The sequence below is a fragment of the Pipistrellus kuhlii genome, unplaced genomic scaffold, assembly GCF_014108245.1.
Source record: "Pipistrellus kuhlii isolate mPipKuh1 unplaced genomic scaffold, mPipKuh1.p scaffold_m20_p_20, whole genome shotgun sequence".
NCBI classification, from domain to species: Eukaryota; Metazoa; Chordata; class Mammalia; order Chiroptera; family Vespertilionidae; genus Pipistrellus; species Pipistrellus kuhlii.
Genome location: NW_023425516.1, coordinates 13,744,317 through 13,768,999, shown reverse-complemented (window position 1 = coordinate 13,768,999; position 24,683 = coordinate 13,744,317). Strand labels below are relative to the sequence as shown.

The following is a 24,683-nucleotide window of genomic DNA, read 5'->3' as shown; positions in this document are numbered from 1 at the left end:
ATTTTACCTTAAAAACTCCGGACAAACTATGTTTTGTGCAATAAGGTTGACCGGCCCCCCTCCCCATCCCGTCCCCCAGCTTGAAAACCAGTTCTGACTGCCCTAAACAACTGGGGGAAATGGACTCGGTCAGCGCTGGTCGCCGGTTGGAGTGTGTCTGCAAGCGCCTCCAGCCCGCGGGCGCGGGTGCCGCCTGGGGCTTTGACAGCGTCTGCGACCCTCCCGGCCGGCCCGCGAGAAGCCCCATTCGGTCTCTAACGCCGGCTGTCTGGAGAACACGAGACATTTAACTGAACATAAACAGCCTAACCATCCACTTTCAAAGGTCAAAGGGGACCCAGGTTTTTAACCTTCCCTCGTCAACACGTGTTCTGCACAAACTTCCGGGTGCAGTTGCAATTGGCTGCGCAATTCAATGGACAAAAAACACACACGTAGCTTCATTCGACTCTCGCTTTTCTCGCCCCGTCCTTTTCCCACGTTTCTCTACGGACGACCCCCCCAAAACACACACACACACACACACACACACACACAAAAGCCTCCCACAGTACACGGAGCACGCCCGGAAACGGGGGGGAAAAAGAGCTTTTCTGTGCGAGGATCAAGTGAGTGGTCCGCAAACATGAACCAAACAGAGGCACAAAGCCGGGCTGGGAAGGGGAGGAGCCGGGTGCCCGGGTCAGGAAAGAAACAATCACCAGCGCAGGAACATCCCGATCTCCCCGGCGGTTAAACAGACCCCAAACCACCGCCCCTTCTGGGAAACCACCGCGTCCCCTGGTTTGGGGAACTTTAGGGGCTAGTTACGCCAAACTCTCTCAAAGTACCAGCACATTCCTCCACCGCCCTTCCCCTCCGCAGACAGATGCTCCGGGACACGGGCGACACCGCGGGGAGACTCACCTCCAGACCGGGCGAGGCGTGGAGGTGGGGGTCCCCCCACGTGTCCCGGACCTTCCCCGCCGCCCCGACTGCGAGGAAATGAGGGGTCCGGTTTGGGAGTTCGACCCGGCAGCCTCCCCGCACTCTCGCCCTAGAATACCGGGAGCAACCCCTTGGGCGGGAGGACTTTTTGAAGGATCGCGGAGCTCACTTTCCGACGGGTCCGAAACCTCGCAGCCCCGGCGTAGACAGCGGGGTGGGCAGCCAGGGAGGCGACCCCAGCGGAGCCAGCGCCGGCGTCCGCACACCCTGCTTCCCCGCCCAAAGGGGTGCCTCTGGCCCGGGACAGCGAGGCCCCCGGGCCCGACATTCCCCACGCGCGGCGGCGACCGCAGGGCCCGGCGCTGACGGGCGGAGGAAGCGAGCGCGGCGGGGCCGCCGCCGGGACCGTGCCCCGAGGGCTCCGGGGCGAACAGCTCCGGGGGCGGTGAGGTGGAGGCCCCGAACCGGGGTGAGGTGGCGGCGCCCCCCCCTCCCCTCAGCCCGGCCCCACACGGCCCCCTGAGGAGGGTGGGAGTGGGAGGCTGTCCGGCGGAGCGAGTGTGGAAGCTGGAGGAGGTTCAGGGGAGGACTTACTTTCCTTGCGGGATGCCGGCACACCTTCTCCCGGGCAGCGAGAGTTTGAAGAACCACAGGCGACAGGAGCGGAGGCGGCGGTGGCGGCGGCAGCAGCGGCGTCCGGCTCTGCCTACCTCCCCGCCGCCATCTTGACGCCCCTCCCCCCTGTCCCCCCGCCCCGCCGGGAGGGGCGGGGGCGGGGCGACGGAGAAGGCGCAGCGCGCGCAACGCGCCCCACGTGACTTCCTCCCTCCCCCACCGCGCTCCCCCGCGCCCCTCTCCGCCCCGCCTCCCTCCTAGGGGAAGGAAGATGGTCTGCCCCCCCCATCTTGAACGCCCCCTGCCTTCGCCGCCGAGCACGGGCTCCGCCGACTCCCGCCGACCCGGTACCAGTGGTTGGATCCAAGGGAATTCCGGAACCCAAACGGTCCATTACTGCGGCTCCGGGGTGGGCGAAGGGTGAGGGGGCCGGGTTTCCGAGAAGGGGGAGGGGGAAGCCGAAGGCCGCTTCGGAGAGTCACGTGTCTACTGCTTCCGCCGGCGCTCGAGAGACCTCGCGAGAATTCCGTTTCCCCTCCCTCCCTGTCTATCCCGCTGGCTGCCGGGAAGAAGGTCTGAGCTCCGGGTGCCAGGAGCAGGTCGGCGGGTGGGCCGGGCGCATGCGTCCCGCACCTGCTTGCAAAGTCGCGCTAGGAGGGGCCCGAAGCTGTTTTCAGATCCCCTTTGGTGTGTGGCTTCGGCCCAGGAAGTTACCTTGTGGCTTCTCGGGTACTTTGGGAAGCTCTTCGTTACATATGGAGGCCTAGATGAAAATGTTCGCACACACATTGCTCGTTCCAAGCACTTTATTCAATACGAAACCGCAAATAACTCGGAGCCCTTGCGCAGATCCGATGCTAGTGGGAGCGTGAGCACCATCAGCCCCACTTTTTTCCGCGTACACACCCAATAACCCGAACAAACAATCGTAAAATAGGTCTGTCGCTACCACCTCTCACTTCCTTATAATATTATATGACCTAACACAGAGTAAGTTAATTTATTGGTAACCCTTTTGTAAAGTCATTCTGAGAACGCTGTTGGACTCGGTTGCTTAGGTAATAAGGCACGCCTGGTTGGCTCTTGCCCCCTACTGGCGGCGCGTCGCACTTGCCTAGGAGTGAGAAAGGAAACCTACGAGTTGAAATGCTTGGAGGTTAAGGTGTGAGCTCTTCCAGAGGAAGTGTAGGGCGGGGAGTGGCCATAGCAAAAATAATTATGAATCTTCCAACATAACATTTTTATACACAAACGTGTGTTATATATGTGTGTCCACATAAACATTTTAAATTGCCAACTAAATGCTTTGTTAAAACTTTACTTCCATTGTTTCATTTAATTAAAAATATAAAAAAGGTAAAAATAGCCGAAATCGGTTTGGCTCAGTGGATAGAGCGTCGGCCTGTGGACTGAAGGGTCCCGGGTTCGATTCGGTTCAAGGGCATGTACCTTGGTTGTGGGCAAATCCCCAGTGGGGGGTTGTGCAGGAGGCAGCTGATCAATGTCTCTCTTTCATCGATGTTTCTAACTATTCCTCTCCTTTCCCCTCTGTAAAGAATCAATAAAATATATTTTAAAAAAAGGTAAAAATAGTTCTATAAGAACAAGGCCTATATCTGTCTTGTTCACTGCTACCCACTAGACTAGTGTATTCCCTAGAAGGTAATAACAAGAAATTACAACTCTGAAACATAAAAGGAAAAAAAAAAATGTGGAAAAATGCAGCAAAGAAATCTAAAACATTGTAGTTAATACATCAGTATCTTTGGAGCTTGGTTGAAACAATTCAAAGTGGCCCCTACACTCTCGCTGTATACAAGGACTAGATGAGTACTAGATTCTGAAAACAGGTCTGGCCAAAACCGGTTTGGCTCAGTGGATAGAGCATCGGTCTGCGGACTGAAAGGTCCCAGGTTTGATTCCGGTCAAGGGCATGTACATTGGTTGCGGGCACATCCCCGGTAGGGGGTGTGCAAGAGGCAGCTGGTAGATGTTTCTCTCTCATCGATGTTTCTAACTCTCTATCTCTCTCCCTTCCTCTCTATACAAAATCAATAAAATATATAATAAATAAATAAATAAAATTAAAAAAAAGACAAATGCCCTTACAGTCTAGTGGGCACTAGTAAAAAAAAAATTTTCCAGAAAGTGTAAACTCAGAAGTGTGCCAATATTACAAAGAAGCTAACAGAGCTTGTTAAAAAGGCATCAGACCTCATCAGGGAAGTCAAGAAGGCTTCCTTGAGGTGGTGATGACTGAGCTGAAATGCGGGTGTTATCCAGGCAAAGGGCAGAGGCACCTGCATTTCTGGGAGAGGAGACAGCGCTCCCTGAAAGGGGCTGGAGCAAAGTAAGGAGAAGGCACAATAACAAGGCAAGTCTATCCCTTGTGTTTCTCAGAGTTGATGTTTCTAACTCTCTCTCTCCTTTCTTCTCTGTAAAAAAATCAATAAAATATATATATTTTTAAAATGGTGAGGATTAACAATAACAAAAACTTTGTATTTTTATGGACACCCTGCTATTCATTTTGTAAACTCTCCCGTAGAAGCATTTAAGATACCTAAAATCATTGATCGCCTGCCTCCTGCACGCCCCCTACTGGGGATCGTGCCTGCAGTCCGGGCAAGTGCCCTGACCGGAAATTGAACCAGCCACCAATCTTTTGGTACACAGGACTATACTCAACCAACTGAGCAAGGACTAGGTTATAACTTAAAGCCATCAAGTCAAAAAGAATTTATCTCACTTCACCAATCTCTCCCCACATTTTACCCCATTTTCATTGTACTCATAGCATTACTATGTAATAATTATCGTCTAAAAAGTGGCCTCTTCAGCTGGGACCGGTTTGGCTCAGTGGATAGAGCGTCAGCCTGCAGTCTAAAAGGTCCCGGGTTCAATTCCGGTCAAAGGCATGTACCTTGGTTGCGGGCACATCCCCAGTAGGGGGTGTGCAAGAGGCAGCTGATCGATGACTCTCTCTCATCGATGTTTCTAACTCTCTATCCCTCTCTCTTCCTCTCTGTGAAAAATGAATAAAATATATTTTTAAAAAATAAATAAATAAAATTCCAAGAGCAAAGGACAAAGAGAGAATATTAAAAGCAGCAAGAGCAAAGCAGGTAGTTACCTATAAAGGAGCACCTATACGATTGTCAGCTGATTTATCAATAGAAACCATGCAGGCCAGACGGGAATGGCAAGAAATATCCAAGGTGATGAATAGCAAGAACCTACAGCCAAAAATAATCTACCCAGCAAAGCTATCACTCAGAATTGAAGGCCAGATAAAGAGCTTCACAAATAAAAAAAAAGCTAAAGGAGTTCATCACCACCAAACCAGAATTATATGAATTGCTGAAGGGGGTTCCTTAGGAAGAGGAAGAAAATAAAGATAAAAATTATGAACAACAAATATGTAACTATCAACAAGTGAATTAAAAAAATATGATGAGCAATATTAACTGGTGAATATAATAGGATCAGAGGTATGGAAGGGGAGTGAACTAACGATTCTCGGGGAAAAGGGGAGAGGGGGGTGTGGGAAGAGACTGAACATAAACTGTGCACCTATGGATGAGGACAATGGTGGGTGGAAAAAGGGCAGAGGGTGGGGTGGGAACCTAGTGGAGGGGAGCAATGGAGGGGGGAAAATGAGGAACATTTGTAATAATATGAACAATAAAGATTATTTAAAAAAAAATAAAAAGTGGCCTCTTGTTTCTTCCCTAAAAAATATGGATGTGTGGCTGAACCCGGTTTGGCTCAGTGGATAGAGCGTCAGCCTACAGACTGAAAAGTCCCAGGTTCGATTCCAGTCAAGGGCATGTACCTTGGATGGGGGCACATCCCCAGGAGGGGGTGTGCAGGAGGCAGCTGGTCAATGTTTCTAGCTCTCTATCCCTCTCCCTCTCTGTAAAAAATCAATAAAATATATATATTATAAAAATATGGATGTGTGTCTTATTTGCCACTGTATTATCTTTGAGGGATCAGACAATGCCAGGTATACAACTCAAGAAATGTTGAATTCATAAACTTTAGAGAAAGTAAACACCGCTGTATATTTGTGGAAGCTGGAAAAAAAAACCTTGGAGATCCACCTTTGCTCAACTCCATAATCATTTGACAGCTTGAGGAAATTGAGGGCCAAAGAGCTGAACTGACATGTCAACGCCATACAGCAACTTAGCAACTATGTCTCCCGGTGCTTTCATCTACCTCCCTTTGTTCTGCTTTCCTACTTTCCTGGTGCTGGTTTGGCTCAGTGGAGAGAGCGTCAGCCTACAGACCGAAAGGTCCCAGGATCGATTCCAGTCAAGGGCATGTACCTTGGTTGGGGGCACTCCTTGGGCAATGGCTGGGTCTCTAACATCTTCTTGGGGACCAAAGGGAGAATGGATGAGTGCGTGCCGGTATTTGCCTACATCCCCAGGAAAGAGCGGTAACTGGATACCGTCCCTTCTTTCAAAGCAAAGAATACCCAAGACACGCATGCTTCTCTGGGACCACACCCACAGTGGCTCCCCTGGGTGGGGAACCCTATAGAGTTGTTTCCCTGGGATTAAGGTCATGATCTAGTGGACTAGAGTCCAAAGATTGATCCAAGCCCTGCAATTAAACTGCTGGGTGACCATGGGCCAAGTTAAGTTACCTGTTCCCTCGGGTCCTCTGTTTCTGTGAAATGGGTGGGTATGGTGGGCCGGGAGCGCTGAGGTTCCAAGTTTAACCTGCCCCAGTTGGTAGGAGCTGTGCCAGCGGTTTTGACTACTGGGATAATGGACCGTTCCAATAAACCTTTCGAACCTAGGAATGAACGGATTATTAAACCGCCGAAGGGAGGTCCTGGTATTGAGATGCCAAACCGCTGGGAGTTAGGCTTCCCAGGTCATAAGGGGAGGCCGCGGGTCAAAGGTCGGGTTCCAGTCAAGTTGGAGAGGAAAAAAAAATAGTCCGCTCTAAGCTGGGGTCCTCCAATCACGTGACCAAACCTCCCGAGGCGGAGCTTCAGCGCCGCGAAGGGGGAGGAGTTTGGGGCCTCCAATGGGAACACGGATGTCCTTCCACCGCAGCCAATCAGCGCAGGGAGACGGTACAATTTAAACCCCCGCCCCCCCGCCCCCCTCCTCCTGCCTCCTCCACGGGGACCTGTCCCGACTGCGTTTGTAGAAAGTGTGGCCGCTAGCCCCGCCCCCCCGGTCAGGGAGGAGGGGAGGAGGGCGGGCTTTCCCTCCGCGTCCGCCTATCACGGCGCGCGGCCAGGGGAGCGGCGGGCGGCGGCGCCAATCAGGGCGGTAGCCGGCGCTCCTGGCAGCAGTTGGCTACAGTTGTTGTAACTTTTTTTTCGAAAGCTGCGTTTCCCGGGAGATCCCAGGCGGTGACAGGCCGGCACCATGGGGAGAGGTACGTGCCCAGGCGGCCGGAGCCCGGGCGGCCCGGGTGGGAGGTCGCGCTGGAGGAGGGACTTGGGTGGCGGGAGCGGCGGTGGGGAGGCACCCTCCTGCTGGCTGCTCCCACGGGGCGCGGGGACGGGGTGGGGGTGGGGGTGGAGGATGGGGGTTGGGGGTGAGGGACACTGCGGAACCTTTTATGCCCGCAACCTACCCCCTCCCGAAGCATCCAGAAGCCCCTCCTGTGCCTCCGTTTCCCCAAGTGTCGGCACCCACTGACTTGCCTCTGCAGAGGCAAGGGATCCATCCATATGTCAAAGCTCTTTGGGAATTAAAGCTTAGGTCCCCTCCAGGGGATGGTTGTTATTCGTGATAAAGATGGGCGAGGGCGAGGCTTTGCCCACATCGGGGCTCCCTTCTCTTTGGGAAACGAGGGGACCCCGAAGCGAGGGCGCGGATCGGTAGCCCACATTATGCAGAGCGGGTAGGGCTGGACCGCGCGGCAGGCGCCTTCCTCCCTCCCCGCGCCCTGGGCCAGCTCCGCGCCGCCGCCGGGCAGCGGGCAGGGACCCGGGCCCACTGGCCGACCTCGGGGGGAGATGGGTCCCCTGGCACCTTCTGGGGCAGCTCTTCGTCCCGCAGCTGGTCAGGACCCCTGCCCATCAGAGAGGCCGGGGTGGGGGTGGGGCTAGGGGGGTGTCCCTGCCCGAAGCCCTTTGCACACTTGCTTCGCTGTCAGGACAGGAAGACCCATGTTATGCGGCAAAGTGACCGGCTGGTCCTGTCCAGCTGCTGTGTCTCCTTCATGCAACAACTTGAGCGTGACGTTTGACTAGCATTATCATTTAAAAAAAAAAAAAAGAAAGAAAGAAAGAAAGAAAAAAAGAAACTAAGCTGAGGTTTTACATTTTTCTCTATATATCCCAAGGCACTGCATTTTAATAGGAATTTGCCTCAATGCAGAATGCTCCCAACAGCAATGATAATGAATAAAAATAAGGACTCGTTCAGCAAATATTTATCGGGCCCCTTTGTTTTCAGTTCCTGCACCCAATTGCATCATTTATTCTCCCAGCCATCCCTCTAGGGTCTTTAGGGACAAGGCTTACCCAGATTCTGGTTTAAAAATGAGGCACAGTGAACTTCAAGCTGAAGAGCTTAATAACTCAATCCACAGAGGAAATTAAGATGAACCTTTTTCTTCAGAAAAAGTGTTAAGCCTCTAAAAGTGTATTAATAGTACCTGACTAATTTGTCTGACAAATCTTAAAGGTACGCTTCCCTGATTCATTTTACCATCACAGCAAAATAATGTAAACTACCTATTTCAACAGTAGTGCATTTAAAAAAAAAATAGTTTGCTTTTAACTAATCTATAGGGGCGGGGGGCTAAACTAAGCACTTTGCTATTGAATTATTTAAATACTTAATAATTATCACTAAGGGCCAGGCACTTTATTATCTCAATTAACAAATTGTTATTTCCATTTAAATATGTTTTTAAATTCATTTCAGAGAGGGAGAGGGAGATGGAAACATCAATGATGCCTCTTACTGGGACATGAGCCATAACTAGGAATCTCACCCTGACCTCCTGGTTCATAGGTCGATGCCCAACCACTGAGCCACACCGACGGGGCTGTTTTTTTCCATTTTTCAGAGGTGGCATCTGAAGTCCAAAGCCACTGTCTAGACTCTGGCCCTGCTGTCTTGGCTGGTTCCACTGTACCTCTCCTATCTCGTCAGGCCCACACTTCACCTTGTGGCTTATTGGTCAGTGATTCTCACTGTCTCACCTGACCCCCACCTTAGTAGTTACTTATTTCTTAAGCTACATTGTTCTTGCAAACTATTAAATTGGGCATTTGGTAGCATAAACATCAAGTTATTTACAGCCCTTCGAACGAGGAGTCCGTTTTTTGTTTTGTTTTTCTAGAAAAGTGGTCTTTGTTTCAAACTTGTAGTTCACTTGGCGAGGCTTGCTGGGTCACGCGAACCAAAGGTTAGACACCAGGCGACTCCTCCTGGTTTTGAAGTGTTACAATCAGGTGAATATTTTCAACCTTGAGTATGTTCCTCTAAGGATCAGTCCATTTCTCCTGCCCCTGTCAGACGGCCTCCTCATTGGTCTCCCTCTTTTCACTTTTGCCCTCAATGGCTAGAATGGTTCCCAAGAACACAGGTTTTGCCCTGAATGGTTTGGCTCAGTGGATGGAGCATCGGCCTGCGGACTGAGGAGCCCCAGGTTTGATTCCTGTTGGGGGCAAATACCTTGGTTGCAGGCACATCTCCCATGGGAGGTGTGCAGGAGGCAGCTGATCGATGTTTCTCTCTCAATGTTTTGAACTCTCTCTCCCTCTCCCTTTCTCTCTGTAAAAAATCAGTAAAAATATATATATATTTTTAAAAAGAACACAGGTTTTGGTCATACGACCTTCACTATTCCCCCTGCCCCCAACTTCCCCTTTGCTCTTAGGATCAGATCCTCGGTCCTCACCATGGCCTCTAGGGCCCTGCTCACCCCCGTCCTCACTGTGCCCATCGGCCTCTATGTCCACCATGTGTCCTTACCACAGGGCCTGACTCAAAGGAGGTGTTCAGTGAGTGTTTGTGTTAGTGTCTGAGTCCCATAGATATTCTTCATTGCAAAGAACCCTCATATAGCAGAACTGGGTTCAGAAACCTTAGACAAGTGAGGGTTCTCTCCCCTGAGCCTCCATTTCTACATCTGTAAAACGGGAACAGTACCTTCTCATAAATGGTTGGGAAGGCTCCATGTCATAACGCTTTGTTATAGGGCCCAACTCATAGTAAACAGTCAAGTAAGAGTTAGCTCTTCGTATCACTGCTGTTGAATACTGTTGCTAGGAGATCTAGGAGTTTCTGCCGATGGGTGTGTTTGCTGTAAGTATATATGAACACCTGACATACAGAGGAAGGAAAGACTGTTTTGAAACTTATCCCGGATGATTTATGTTACAGTTTCTAGGTACTAGAGCTGCAGAGTGGAGAGGAGCAGGTGCTAGACGTGTGCCTTAATGTATCCCCTGCACTTGCCTGAAACAGAGAACTCTGTGGCCATGAGGATGTGTGTGTGTGTGTGTGTGTGTGTGTGTGTGCGCGTGCATGTAGGCTGGGGGGTTAACATACTATGTGACGTGGAAAAGGTGGTCTGAGCAGCTGCCCTCAAACCACGGTTCCCGTGAGAGTTTGGCAACTGCACACCTCTGCCCTGCCCACGTGACGGAGGACACTGTCTTGGATGACTCGTCCACCTGGGTGTCAGCGTGTCCCTTCTCAATCCTCTTTCACTGCCCCCGTGGCCTCTTGGGCAGAGTTAGCGATTGGGAGGGTGGGGGCGGGATGGGATGGGGGAGCCCTGAAGGTTGCTGAAGCCTGAGCTGGTTTGAGAGGCTTTTCTGAGCTGGGTCCTGCCATTTAATCCTATTCAGTCTTGTTTCTTTTTAAGGAGAGGGTAGCTACTTAAAGTGACAGTGGGTTGTTGAATCTGTGGATGTTGGGAGGTGCCCTGGGTGGGTTATGCTTTTCACCCACAGGGACACTGAGGCCCTAGACCGGGAGAGTGACTTGGCCACGGTCACAAACACCCCGGCCGGGCCTGGTGCCCTGGGAGAAACCCAATCCCTGCTCCCAGGTCATGACCCAAGCAGCCGGAGTGCGTTGCCCCAAGGTGTCTTGTTTACATCTGACTTTGCACAGATACAGGGACTCTTTGGCCTCGGCCCTCAGGCCCTGATGACTAAGGTAGAGTGAGACAGGGCACTGAGCTCTGCGGAATGAGACACCACAGTTCCTGGAACCGCTGCCTGGCCAGTCCTGGGGTGGGGGTAGGGACAGGAGTCCCGGGGGACTTGCTAAAAAAACCCTTCTACAGCGCCATTTGCTCCTCCCAGCTGTAATTTCCTCTTCTGTAACCCGGATGGGTAGTGGCTGGGAGTGTGGGAACCCATTTCTAGTTCTGAGAGCTTGGGCCACCTCGTCACGTCTCTGGTCCTCAGTTTTCCCGTCTGTGAGAACGAGATAACCATATCTGTCTTTCTGGGGTTTGTGAGGTTTGAAGGAGGTAGTCTGGGCAAGAAAAGCACTCAGCAAACTTCCCGTTAGAACCCTGGTGCGCGCTCGCTCTCTCTCTCTCTCTCTCTCTCTCTCTCTCTCTCTCTCTCTCTCTGTCGCCTGGGTTTCTCACTTTCCATTCCGTGGCCTTGGGTCAGCCCCTCGCCTCCCTTGAGCCTCAGTATCCTCCTCGCAAACGGGTTTGCACAGGACCTGCGCCCATGGGCTCGGGAGAGGACTGAGTGTCCACTAAGCCGCCCCATGCGCCCGGGCCCGGGCACGCCGGGCTGATCGCGCTTTGCACGGCCGGGTCTCCCAGAATCCCGGGGGCCGGCGGGCGGGCGGGCGGGCTGTCACGATCGCCTTTCCCACCCGGTGCCCGGCGAGTGGCGGAGGACGGCGCGAGGGGGCGCGCCCGAGCCGGGATCCGCCGCCCCGCGCGGCCGGCCCGCCTCCTCCCTCCCCGCGGAGCGCTCCGGCGCCGCCCCCGGCCCCTCCCCGCGCCGGGCGCCGGACGGTGGGCGGCGGCGGCGGCGGCGAGCGGGCGGGCGGGCCGCGGAGGAAGCGCCGCCAGCGCCTCCTTCCCTGCGGCCTCGGTCCCGGGCCGAGGCGCGCGGTGCGGGCCTGCCTCGGGGCCATGGGGGAGGGGGGCGCCGTGGGGCGCCGCCGGCCCTTCCCCGGGGCGCCGCGGCGGCGCTGGTGGCGGCGGCAGCAGCAGCAGCAGCGGCAGCGGCAGCGCTGGTGGCCGGGCCGCGCCGCCATGGGCCTGGCGGGGCTGCAGGTGGGTGTGTCGGGCCCGGCCGCGCGGGGGGCGGGCGGCGCGCGGGGCCCGGCGGGAGGGCGACGCGGGCCCCGGCCGGCCGGCCCCTGCCTCCCGGCGCCGCGGGCGGCCCGCCACCGCCGGGCCCTCGGAACATGGCTGCGGCCCGGGCGGCCCCGCTCCCCGCCCCGCCGCGCCCTGAGCGCCCCTCCCCGCTTCCCCGGGTCCCCCTCTCCAGGCAGGAAGATGTCCAAGCCCCGCGCGGTGGAGGCGGCGGCGGCGGCGGCGGCGGCGGCGGTGGCAGCGACGGCCCCGGGCCCGGACATGGCGGAGCGGAGGGGCCCGGGGAGGCCCCGCGCCAACGGGGTAAGCAGGACCCTCCCCGCACTCGCTCGGCCCCGCGCCCCGAGCACGTGGGCTGCCCCGCGCCCCCGCCCGCCGCCCCGGGGCCGGGATGCGGGCGGGACGCCCGGCCGGGCGGCTTCCTTTCTGCGGCCTGCCTGGGAGTGGCGTCCACACCCGCTCCGCCATGACCCCGGCAGTCTCCGACCTCGGAAAAGTTTGTGTCTTTATGGCCTTTCCACCCGAGACCCGGCTGCCCCGGCGGTGGCCGCCTCCCCAGGGGTGCGGGGCCTACCCGGGCCTCGCCGAGCCGGGGTTTCAGGGCTCCCCAGGCGGAAAGGCCCCAGCAGGGCTTCTGGGGAACCCCCCCTCCCGTCTGCTTACTCACTGGAGGCCCCACACCCAGAGACACCCGCAGTGACCTGGCTACCCCCCAGCCTGTGCCGTTTGCAATAGAGGGGCCGCCCTAAGTGTGCTGGCATGGGGCCCTGCTTTTATGAGCTCTCCGCCCCCACCCACCCAGATACCCCGGGAATCCTTCCACCTGCAGCCAGCCCCAGGTCCTGGGAGGTGCTGGGCCGCCGGGCTTGGGCACTCACAAGGCTCAGACAGGAGTGCGAGTCCTCCCAGCTGACCTTGGCGCCCAGAGGTGGTTCATCAGGTTCCCTGAGGCCTGTGGCTCCTGCCAGTTAGTCCCTGCCCCCTGCCCCCTGGCCGCAGGCCTTTCAGCGCCCGCATTTCCAGCCCAGCGTCCCTGCTAGGGTAGGCGGACTCCTGCTTACGCAGACCTTTGTGTGCAGCTGGTCCTCGGGCAGGCCAGGTGTCCCCTTAGAGACCACACGTGCTCACCAAACAGCCAACTGGGACCCGGGAGAGCTGCAGCCTTCCACCGCTCCCCCCGGGGCTGGCCCCCGGCCGCCCTGCCTGGGGAGATGATGGTGCCGGGTTCTTTGTCTTTTGCGGCCTCCTCGCTCCTTCTCCGCTGAATGCGGTGGCGTCTTCTCCTCCCAGCCTCTCAGAATGCGCGTTTGTCGTTCTAGGAGAATGTGTTCACCGGGCAGTCCAAGATTTACACCTACATGAGCCCGAACAAATGCTCTGGAATGCGTTCCCCCCTTCAGGAAGAGAACTCAGTTGCACATCGCGACGTCAAATGCCAGGGGAAGCCATTAGCCGGAATCTACAGGAAACGGGAAGGTAAGCCTGGGAAACAGCCCTGCGCCGACCACAGCGGGCGTGGGCCACAGAGGCCTCTGTCCTCCATAATTATGCGCCTCTGCTAGGTTTTTATCCAGCCTTTTCATACCCAAGTGGGGAAGGAGCCACATTCTGTCTTGCTGCTAAGAAACAACAGACACAGGGGAGCCGGCAGCCTATCCCAGGGCGTGTGCCCTGTCGGCCTAACAGGTTCTGCCGCTTTCCCAGGGGTTGGCGTGTCCTTCGGGCTTGATTATCTTGCTGGATTGCAGAAATAAGGTCCCTGATTTGCAAGGAAAGAGGCTCACAGGTGCCGAATGTGCAGAAATTAGGAGTCTGGCTTGTTCCGAGCAGCCTCTCGCAGGCCTGACTGTTGTGTGAGCACCAGGCCCTGACTTCCTTCCCTTTGGTGAGCTGGCCTTGACCTCCTTTCTGAAGTTTCTTTCCACTCAAGTGTTCAGAGCTCCTCTCACGCAGCATAACCTTCAGTGAGTTTAAATATTGAACCAGAAAAGTGTACGGTTAGTGAAAATTCTGCCTGGACCCGCAGAACAAGCCGAAATCCTGTTCTAACCCAAACATCCGCTTTCCACGTGGCATTGGGGAGTGTGCGCGTGTCCCAGGTCACCACGCTCCCTCCCTCCTGGTAACAGCTCTGACCACCGGCAGCTCCATGTTAGCAGAAAGCACCGCAAATGGTGGGTTAGCCCAGGCTCTGGTCCAGAGCTGAGAACCAGGGGCAGGAGCCAGCCCAGTCTTTATTTTATTTGATATTTTATTTTATTTTTTTACTTTTTAAAATATATTTTATTTATTTATTTATTTATTTATTTATTTTTAGAGAGAGAGAGAGGAAGGGAGAGAGATAGAGAGCTAGAAACATCAATGAGAGAGAGACATCGACCAGCTGCCTTCTACACATCCCCTACTCAGGATGTGCCCGCAACCAACGTACATGCCCTTGACCGGAATCGAACCCTGGACCCTTCAGTCCGCAGGCCGACGCTCTATCCACTGAGCCAAACCGGTTTTGGCTATTTTATTTTTTTAAATATATTTTTATTGATTTAAGAGAAGAAGGGAGAGGGAAAGAGAGATAGAAACATCAATGATGAGAAAGAACCATTGATCAGCTGCCTCCTGCACGCCCTCCCTCCCCCCTCCCCGGGCATGTGCCCTTGACTGGAATCGAACCTGGGACCTTTCGGTCTACAGCTTGATGCTCTATCTACTGAGCCAAGACAGCCAGGGCGCCAGCCCGGTGGGGATCCACCCCAGTGCACAGCTAGGGGCCATCTATTTCGTTGCTCTTCAGATGACCTGGGTTCTAACCCTCATCTATCAGTCACGTGGAGGAGGCTCGGGCAGATGGCTCTAAAGTGGGAGAATGTGGCTGCTCTGAAGATCAGTTAAAGCACGGATGCTCCCTCCGACAGTCCTTCCTCTGCAGGACCTCCAGCGTCCCAGCCTGCCCCTCCCTGTGTAGCCAGCACTTAGGGTAGCCGCGGCCCCACATAGGGATGGGCAGAGGGGTTCTCGCCACGTGTGGTCAGCCTGTCTCATGTCCCTCCCCGGATGGTGACCCAGCACACAAGCACGCGTGTGTGGCTCACGGTGTCACTAAACGGCAGTGAACAGAATTTGGGGCCAGATATGCTTAGGAGGAGACTCAGAGGCCAGGCTCTTAGCCCTGACGTTCAGCCTTGGTGTGAGAGCCGGTGTCCCTGAGCTCCCTGCTCCTGGCCTCACCTCCCTCCGGTTCCACTCAGAAAGGCCCGTAAGGGAGCGAGAGCGGCCTGGAGGGGGTTCGCGGTGTATGTTTTTCCACTTCCCCCAAAGAAACCCAGGATTGGTAGTCACACCCCATTCCTCCCTCCTCCAGCCCCAGGCAGCTGCCGGTCTGCTTCCTGTCTCTCTGGACTTGCCTGTTCCGGACACTGCCTGTAACTGGAATCATATAACATGCAGCCTTTGTGCCTGGCCCCTTTCCCTCAGCGTTTTTAAGATTCATCCATGTTGTTGAGTGGATCAGTACTTTACTTATTTATTTTAATATTAATATATTTTATTGATTTTTTTACAGAGAGGAAGGGAGAGTTAGGAACATCGATGAGAGAGAAACATCGATCAGCTGCCTCCTGCACACCCCAGGTACATGCCCTTGATCGGAATCGAACCCGAGACCCTGCAGTCCGCAGGCCGATGCTCTATCCACTGAGCCAAACCAGTTAGGGCAGTACTTCATTCTTTTATGTGACTAAATAATATTCCCTCATGTGGCTAGACCACGTTTTATTTACCATCCATCAACCGATGGACGTGTGGGTGGTTTCCACTTTTGGCTATTCTGAATAAGCTGCTATAAACACTCATATACAGGTTTTTATGTAGACACATGTTTTCAATTCTTTTCATAGATGCCTAGGAGTGGAATTGCTGAGTCAGGTGGTAATACAATGCTTAACTTTTTAAAGAACTGCCGGCCCCTTATGCACCATTTTACCTTCCTACCACCTGTGTATTATTTACTTTTAAAAAAAAGTTGATTATTTTATTGTTGAGAGCATTATAGATGTCCCCCTTTATTTTAAAAATATTTTAACTTATTTATTTACTTTTATATGTCGTTATTGATTAGGGAGAGGGAGAGAGAGATGGAAACATCAGTGATGAGAGAGAATCATTGACGGCCTGCCTCCTGCACACCCCCATCCAACTGGGAATCGAGCCTGCAGCCGGGCCTGTGTCCTGACTGGGATGGAACTGGGACTTCCTGGTTCATAGGTCGATGCTCAGCCACTGAGTCATGCTGGCCAGTATAACTTGATTTTGGAGCGAGAGGAGGGGAGAGAAACATCTATTTGTTCTTCCACTTATTTATTTACTCGTTGATTGATTCTGATTGGCGATCAAACCTGTACCCTTTACATATTAGGACGACGCTCTAACCAACAGAGCCACCAGCCAGGGAAGCCAATGGCAGCTCGGTAATGCTGAGGACCAAAAGCTCTGCCAGGGCCTCTGTCACACAGGAAAGCCAGGTGCCTCACCTGGAAGCCATTCGTGGGCATGGGGCTTGACAGGCGAGAGCACACACCCACGACCCCCCCTTTCTCAAAGCCCCCCTTCGAATGCAGCTGGGGGTCTAATGGGTGCCTAGAACAAACCTCTCTCCCCGCTCCTGCTGCAGAGAAAAGAAACACTGGGAACGCACTACGAAGCTCCATGAAGTCCGAGGAACTAAAGATCAAAGACGCCAGGAGAGGTCCCCTGGCACCTTTTCCAAACCAAAAATCCGAAGTAGCAGAACCTCCAAAAACTCGGACCTCGTCTTGTGACTCCTCCGGTGCCGCCATCGCCAAGCAGGCCCTGAAGAAGCCCGGCAAGGGCAAGCAGGCGCCTCGGAAAAAGTAGGCGCCTCCCTACCCCGCCCCCCATTACCCCGCACGCCCTGCAGCTTGGTTTCCCTGGCCTCGGGAGCTGGTTAGGGCTAAGCAGGCCACCCCCTCCAGCTTCACACACTGAGGCCACACCCCTGAGTCTCCCCCCAGGGACTCCATCCTTGGCCAGCATCCTGATCTGCCATGTGTGCAGAGCTCAGGAGCCCTCCCCTCCCCCACGTGGCGCCCCCCCATTCCCCCCACCCCCCACAGAGAACAGCTGCTTCTGATACTCCCTCTGAGGCCCCCACGGGCGCGTGAGCCTATGGCCACAGGCTGCGGTGCGCACAGGTGCTTAAGCGACCTGGTTTCCAGGGAGCCGCCCCTCAGGAGCTGTGTGCCCCCCTGGGTGCCAATGTGGTTTTCTCTCCTTCCCCCTCCCCCAGAGCTCAAGGAAAAACTCAACAGAATCGCAAACTCACAGACTTCTACCCTGTGCGAAGGAGCTCCAGGAAGAGCAAGGCCGAGCTGCAGGTAGAGTCCCGTGGTTTTAATTCCAGCTCTTGGGGGGGCAGGGCTGCCCAGTGGGCAGTGCTCAGCATGTGGACCCGAGCTCTCTGTGTGTCTCCCGGGGCACGTCTCTGCCTCTGTGGCTGCGGTATCCTCCAGTGTTCTCTTTGGCCCAGTGGGGGCCATTCTGACTCTCTGGATGGTTAAGATGCCTCTGGGAAGAGGCCTCGGAGCCTGTGGCTTGGGAGCCACTCACTGGGTGTATCTCCTCCGGCCAGGAACTTAGCCACTCTGTGCCTCGGCTGCCCTGTCTGTAAAATGGGGTAACGGAGCATCTTAGGGGGTAGCTGGGAGGATTAATCACCTTCACACACACAGAACAATCAGAACCAGGCCTGGCTCACAGTAGGTGCTGTGTTTCCCCGGCCTTGTCCCTTCCCAAGGCTCCTCTCTGCTCTCGGCCACGCAGCCACAGTCCCCGAGCCCCTGTGAAAGCGGCAGGCTGGCCAGCTGGCCCGGGGCTCCGCCCGCTGAGCTGGCAGATGCCGGGCTGTGCGGCCGTCCAGCGGGTCGGTATCTGATGCAGTGGGTGTGGCTACTGCCTTCCTGAGGGGGACAGCCGGGCGTGCTCGGGCCCCTGAGCAGAGGGGAACGGGGACCCGGCAGCCCCCCTGCTCTCACACCCACAGCAGCCGGAGGGAAGAGGGGCTAAGGTCGCCGCCCCACTGAGGGGGGGGGGCCCCGCTGCAATCGTCAGGCATTTTTTATGCCAGACCTCCGCGTACAGAGAAGGTAATTGGTATTTTCACTGCATTGATGAGGCTCCTTTAGAAGAAAAACAAAACAAGGGGTCCACTCTCCCCTCCGGAGAGAAGCCTGGGCTTGGTTTCCTGAGAAAGGCGGTGTCCCTCGGCCAAGAAGGAGCTGTTGTGAGATGTCTGCCTGCAGAGAGAGGCCGCGCTGGGTCACCGTGAAAGACGGCATTGCAGGGGGCGAGGCGGTGCCAGGCCGGCACGCAGACGCCTCCGGTGCGGCCGGAGCTGAGTGTGCCCACACGGGGCGGCCGAGTTGGCCTCAGTGTCTGTCTGGGGGAGTGAAGGCCGCCACGGGCCGGGCTGTGGTGCTTGTCTGCCAGCCTGGCACCGGGCGTGCAGAGGGGAGCGGACGCTGGCTCTCCCGAAGCCTGGCCCGCAGCAGGTGGATCTGCTCGGTCCCCGGTCCGAGAGCCACGCTGGGTCCCTCGTGTTCGCGTTGGTGCTGCTGAGTGAGCGCCATGGCCAGTGGCGGCTGGCCGGGCGATGGGCCAGGGTGGTGTCTGGTCCTGCCTGCCCTTCCCTCTGTGCAGCAGAGCCCGGGGCCTCGGTGGGTGAGCCGTAAGAGAGGGTGTGGGGAGCCAGCGGTGAAACAGATTAAAAGCCGGGCAGCCACGTCACTGAGTCTGAAGACTGTGGGCAGGGCCGGTCCAGGGTGCAGGCAGGAGGGTGGGAACCGGGCCTTCGAGACGCCCCAAACCGCTCATTGCTTCCCGGTGGCTGGTTGGCCTGGTTGTGGGTGGGGTGACGGCCAGCACTGGGGCAGGGACTGTGCTGGTTGGCAGTGCCCTGGCTTCATGCCCAGCCCAGCCCTGGCCTGCTGTGCACACACAGCTTGCCGGCTCCAGTTCAGGGATGGCTCCTCCTGCTCAGTCTGCCTGTGGGACCCCTGTGGCCCAGGGAGCCTCGAGCTGGTTGGTTGTGGGCCCCAGACCATGCAGCCTTCACAGTGAACTCGGACGCTTTGGCTCTGCATTCAAGGCACTGAGCTGGTCTAGTTTTCCTCAGCTCACATCAGGGCCATGTTCCCACCGCAGGAAAATCCCGTCCGCTGCCTGTTTTCCTGCAGACACTCCCACTGACTCAGCCCTTCGCCTCGTCCCTGGGCTGCATGCTTATTAGCTAATGATTCCGCATGGTGTGTGTGTGTGTGTGTGTACGCGTGCATGCATGTATGTGTGTGTGTGCGTTTGTGTGTTGTTGTTCTGAGGGCTTCCTAATGTGCCAGGCTCTGTTCTGGGCCAGGAGACTCCAGTAAACCAGCCCAGTGCTCACGGAGCTTATGAACACGTAACCAAAAAGCAAGATGACTTGGGCCAGCGCTTTTGCGTGAACAAACAGCGTAGTCTGATAGCCAGGCCAAGGCTCCACTGGCCACAGTAGTCAGGGAGATTTCTCTCGGAGGAGCCTGGAGGTTTGGGGGGCTGGGGCATCCCTGGGGACCGATGACATGGAGGCCGCCTGGGTGACCCTGTGGCTGGTCCAGAGCGGCCTGGGAGGAAGGCTGATGCGCCTGTTTTCTCCCCAGTTTGAAGAAAGGAGAAGAATAGACGAATTGATCGAAAGTGGAAAGGAAGAAGGCATGAAGGTAAGGTGGTGGTGGGCTGTGGGCCAAGGTCACAGTGACTCCTCATTGCTTAGTCCTTTCGTGGTTACTGACTAGCGGCACTGTTAGTTGTCAAGGGCGAGACTCATGCGGAAACATAGTGGACTCTGTGTGAAATGTTAGCCCAAGGAAACGTTTTTAAAATTACGGTGAGCCCCAGCCGGTTTGGCTCAGTGGATAGAGAGCATCAGCTTGTGGACTGAAAAGTCCCAGGTTCGATTCTAGTCAAGGGAACATGCCCAAGTTGCAAGCTCGATCCCCAATAGGGGGTGTGCAGGAGGCAGCTGATCAATGATTCTCTCATCATTGATGTTTCTCTCTCCCTCTCCCTTCTTCTCTGAAATCAATAAAAATATATTGAAAAAAAAATTTTTTTTTTAAATATATATATTTTTTTTGTGAAATACGTATAGCATAAAGTTTAGGGTTTTAGCCATTTCAAAATGCATCGTTAAGTGGCATTGAGTGCATTCTCAGTGTTGTGCGCTGATTACCCCTGTCCACTTCGAACCTTTTTATCTTCCCAAACGGAACTGGAAACCCCGTCCCCATTAGCTGGCGGCCCCAACCCCTGGCACCCACCAGTCAGCTTTCTGTCTCTGGACCCGCCTGTGTCGGACAGTCCTACGGACGGGATCATAAGATAGGGAGCTGCTATGTCTGGCTTCTTCTATTTAACACCATGTCTAGGGACACTTTGAAAAGGAGAAACAAATACATTTTTCCTAAACTCTGTTTTCGCCCTAGCCGGTTTGGCTCAGTGGGTAGAGCATTGGCCTTAGGACCGAAGGGTCCCAAGTTCAATTCTGGTCAAGGGCACGTGCCAGGGTTTCGGGCTTGATCCCCAGTAGAGGGCGTGCAGGAGGCAGCCAATCAATGATTCTCGCTCATCATTGATGTTTCTCTCTCTCCTCCCTTCCTCTCTGAAATCAACAAAAATATGATTAAAAAAAAAATTAAACTGTTTTCTTGGGGAGTGGCAATGCTCAAGAAACTTGCTTTTCTCCTAGTATTTTTCTGTCACATTTGGGTGGGTGAGAGGAGAGGAACTCTGGTAGCCAGATGGTCTGCGCTGAGATTCAGGGCCGAAAGCTACAGTCCCCACCCACCATGGAGGGAGATCTGGACTGTAAGCCTGGGCCCCTGAAGGAGAGACTCGGCGCTGGGTCCTCCTGCTCTCCCCAAGAGGCTCGCTGCATGGTCTGAGTCCGGGCTACACCACTTCCCGGCCACATGGCGGGGACGTGGGCCTGCCCCCTCTGAGCCTCCGTTTTCTCACCCGCAAAGTGGGCCACACCCACCTAGCAGACTTCTCAGGAGACGCAGGACCCTGCTTTGCAAACGGGCACAAGGGGACCTTCTGAGGTGCTGGTTCCTGGCGATAGTCACAGCCCTGTGTGCACTTCAATGTGCTTCACCCTGAACTCGGCAGCATCCCTCACGAAAGCTGTTCCCACGAAGGCGATCCCAGGCCTCCCGGGCCGGCCTCGCCGTGGCACCTCTGGCTGTTAGGAACTAACCCTCTCGCTCATCGCCTCCCGACAGATCGACCTCATCGACGGCAAAGGCAGGGGCGTGATCGCCACCAAGCAGTTCTCGCGGGGCGACTTTGTGGTGGAGTACCACGGGGACCTCATCGAGATCACCGACGCCAAGAAGCGGGAGGCCGTGTACGCGCAGGACCCCTCCACCGGCTGCTACATGTACTATTTCCAGTATCTGAGCAAAACCTACTGGTAAGTCCCCGGCTGCCGCCGAGGCCAGGAACACCTGGTCCTGTGGCTCCGGCTGCCTTTTCTCAGCTGTGAAGCCGCTCTCCCCCACCCCCTTCTCGTTTTCCGACTTTGGAGCAGGCTCGGGCTGGTCACGTGGACACGGCTCCGAGGCTCACCTGCCGCCGCCTCTTGGGGCACTGGGCCAGGGCGGCTCTGGAGACGGCTGGCTGCTCCGTTCTCCAGATGGCCCGTGCAGGGGGTTGCTTTTTGTTGTGGGTTGTTTTCTAGCAGACGATTTTTTAGAGCAGGTTTAGGTACCAGCAAAACCGAGGGGAAGGTACAGAGAGTTCCCATACTCCCTGCCCTCCCCCCCCCCCCCCCCCCCCGCCCCCCCGCCTCCCTCAGTCCTGCACGGCTGACTTGTATTCATTTCTCAATTGTGCCGAACTCTACGGTTGCCTCCGGAGCTTCCACAAAGAGCCCTTTGCATTCCTGTCTCCTCCCACCCCTGCCGGAGACACCCACCCCAGCAGCCTCTCTAGGCTCTTGAGATTTTATTTATTTATTTTTTTTTTTAAGTTGAATTGTTTTCCCAAAAGGCGTGGCCATAAATTGCCATCCTGCCAGAGCTGAGGGCATGGGGGACTCCGGCTGGCTGGGTTCAAAAGCCTCTTTATCAACCTAACAACCCTCCGTTGCCCTCCCTCCCTCCCCGCCAGCGTGGATGCCACCAGAGAGACAAACCGCCTGGGGAGGCTGATCAATCACAGTAAATGTGGGAACTGCCAAACCAAACTGCACGACATCGACGGCGTGCCTCACCTCATCCTCATCGCCTCCCGCGACATCGAGGCGGGCGAGGAGCTGCTGTACGACTACGGGGACCGCAGCCGGGCCTCCATCGAGGCCTACCCCTGGCTGAAGCATTAACGCCCGCCCCCCCTTCGTGGACAAAGTGCCCTCAAAGGGAATTGATTTTTTTTTTTTTTTTTACACACACTTACTATTAGCAGATTACTTCAGATGTTTTTAAAAAAGTATATTAAGATGCCTTTTCACTGTAGTATTTAAATATCTGTTACAGGTTTCCACAGCGGACTTGAACAGATGGCCTTATATTACCAAAACTTTTATATTCTAGTTGTTTTTGTACCTTTTTTGCATACAAAGCCGAACGTTTGTGCTTCCCGCGCTCGCTCGCGTGCATGCAGCCAGGCCCGGCGGCGCAGGCCTCGGAGGAGAGCGCCTTCCAGCCGGAGCCCAGGAAGTGGGGGGGCCGCGGAGCCAGGCCTCTCCCCCGCACCCCGGACGCGCGCCCGGGCGCCGAGCAGCACGGGCCGGCCGCGACGGCGCCCACCGACCGACCTCCCGCCGGCCCCCGCGGGATGTCCCCAAGCTCTTGTTCTCCTGCCGTCCGGACAGGCGCGCACGGACGTGTACGACTATTTTTTAAAAAGGGTTTCGCAGTAAGTTCGTCTTCCCCTCTGCTTTCCCGAAAGCTCGCTGACCCAGCGCCCGTGGGCGCGGGCCGGGCCCGGCTTCCTCTTCCACGGGCCCCTCGGAGCCTCGGGGCGGGCGAGGAGTAGGTGCGGGCAGGGAGAAGCATCGCTCTGCGGCCCCGCCAGGGCAGCGCTTCCCGAAACGGGGGTTTAATTCTTTATAGAAATGTGAACACTGAATTTATTTTAAAAAAATAATAATAATAAAAATCAAAAAAACACAAAAGGCAAAAAAAAAAAAAAGAGAAAAACCACAGAAAACAACTTACATGTACATAGGTCATACAGTGAGTGGCGTGGCTGCGTTTTTTTCTTTTTTCTTTTTTTTCCTTTTTACTTTGGGTTTGGTTTTTTTTTGGTTTTTTTTGGTTTTTTTTTTATAGAAGAGATTTGAGATGGTACTCTATTCTAATAAAAAATAAAGTTTTGTAGTGGGACCAGAAATTACTTATCCAATTCTCCCCCCCCCCCCCCCCCCCCGACATAGCCACCCTCACCCCCAGCCCTGTGGCCCGATTCTGCCGGGTTGAAAGGTCCAGCCCTGCCGTCACGCTGTCTGTCAGACCACCTGGCGTTCTCCCTGCACCCCGCAGACCGCGCAGCCGGGAACCGAGGGCAAGCCCACAAGCCCTGGAGTGCAGGCCCCACCCCACAGGGAGGGGGCAGGTGCAGCACCCAGGGATCAGGGCTAAGGGTTCCAGTTTTCACCTTGACGGTGATGCCTGTGATGGCAGGAGGCGTAGGTAGCTGCCCCCTCCCTCCTGAAGGGGGACCGATGCTCACTCTGTCCACCTGCAGTCCAGGGGGCCTGGGGTCTGGAACCACCACCCGGGGTCCCCCGGACCCCCTGGTCCCAGGTAAATGTGAACGGAGACAGGTGTGCTCGACCTTGGTGCCCCCCCCCCCAGCCCCAGCCCCCACCCCCATGCACCCCAGCCTCACGACGGTGCTACCTAGGAACGTCTTCCCCCCGCCCCACACTTGCCTGGTCAGAGGTCAGCCAGTTGGAGGAGGATCCGACGGAGCGTGTCAATGTGAAGTAAAACGTCTCGGTTGTACCTGTTTGTGGTTTAGCTTTGTATTTAAAAAAAAAAAAAAAAAAGGAAATAAACTTGAAAATTATTTGTCACCATAAAAATGAAACAAAAATTAAAATATTTATTGCCAGGCGAGGCCACCTGTGTGTGTGTTTCTTACGAGGCGGATGGAGGGGGGGGGTTTCGGGGTTTTGCCGAGGGCCGTCCCCCTCAGGCGTCGGTTTCAGTGCATGTCCCCCTAAGGGACATTGCTTCGTCTGCAGACGGGGTCACGGAGCCCGAAGACAGGTTTGTGCCCGGCACGCGGTGGGCACACATGAGCCTGTGATGGTTGCTGAGGCCCTGGGTTTGGTGTGGGACCAGCCGCGCTGCCTCGGCTGGGAGTCCCTCCTGCCAGCCGCCCATGGGCTGTTGGTTCGCGCAGCAGAGTGGGACTGGGCGGCGTCCTTGGTTCTGTAGCAGGACACGCTTCCAGCACCATCTGCGAGAGGGGGTCAGTGGTCCCCCGGACAGGTCCTCTGAAGCCTGTCTGAGTGGGAGCCGCCTCTGCGCCTGCCTGCTCTGCGGGGCTCCTGGGGGTACACTCCATGGACTGTTACAGCCTCGGCTTGGAGGTCAGCGGTGCAGTCGGGGCTTGGGGATGTTAGGCTGATGCCGCCCATGGAGGCTGGGTCTGCCTGTGGAGGGCAGATCTCAGCTGGACTCCACACTCAGTCCCAGGAGCCGCCCCTCCCCCTCTCCTCTGCTCTCACTGTCCCTCGGTCTGGCCCAGGGGGTTCCCCAAGTTGGCCCTCACCCCCGAGGTGCAGGAATCCC

At 55.7% G+C, this 24,683-nt stretch overlaps 2 protein-coding genes across 12 annotated transcripts in view; one reads left to right on the top strand and one right to left on the bottom strand.

Moving 5' to 3' along the window:
- Positions 1-12,052, bottom strand: part of SBNO1 (strawberry notch homolog 1) — a 60,675-nt gene extending 48,623 nt beyond the window's left edge. For 3 of the 7 annotated variants that reach the window (XM_036449206.2, XM_036449214.2, XM_036449208.2), the window contains exon 1: positions 1,518-1,684. The gene's annotated coding sequence lies outside the window, so the exon portion shown is untranslated. Of the gene's footprint in view, positions 1-1,517; positions 1,686-12,034 lie in introns of those variants that run through there. The other 4 variants (XM_036449207.2, XM_036449213.2, XM_036449212.2 and 1 more) reach the window with 4 other exon arrangements.
- KMT5A (lysine methyltransferase 5A) lies at positions 6,893-24,002 on the top strand. 5 transcript variants are annotated; one of them, XM_036449231.2, is made up of 8 exons: positions 6,893-6,948; positions 12,008-12,135; positions 13,152-13,308; positions 16,499-16,718; positions 17,135-17,222; positions 19,539-19,598; positions 21,162-21,352; positions 22,051-24,002. In XM_036449231.2, the coding sequence occupies exons 1-8, from the start codon at positions 6,939-6,941 to the stop codon at positions 22,259-22,261; spliced, it is 1,065 nt and encodes a 354-aa protein (XP_036305124.1). In that variant the 5' UTR covers positions 6,893-6,938; the 3' UTR covers positions 22,262-24,002. The 5 variants fall into 5 exon arrangements, 4 of the variants coding, with proteins under 4 accessions (XP_036305124.1, XP_036305125.2, XP_036305123.2 ...); XR_006742361.1 differs by lacking the exons at positions 6,893-6,948; positions 12,008-12,135 and adding an exon at positions 11,529-11,790 and having other exon boundaries at positions 22,051-22,797; positions 23,318-24,002; XM_045585536.1 differs by lacking the exon at positions 6,893-6,948 and adding an exon at positions 11,680-11,790.
- Positions 24,003-24,683: the final 681 nt, after the last annotated feature.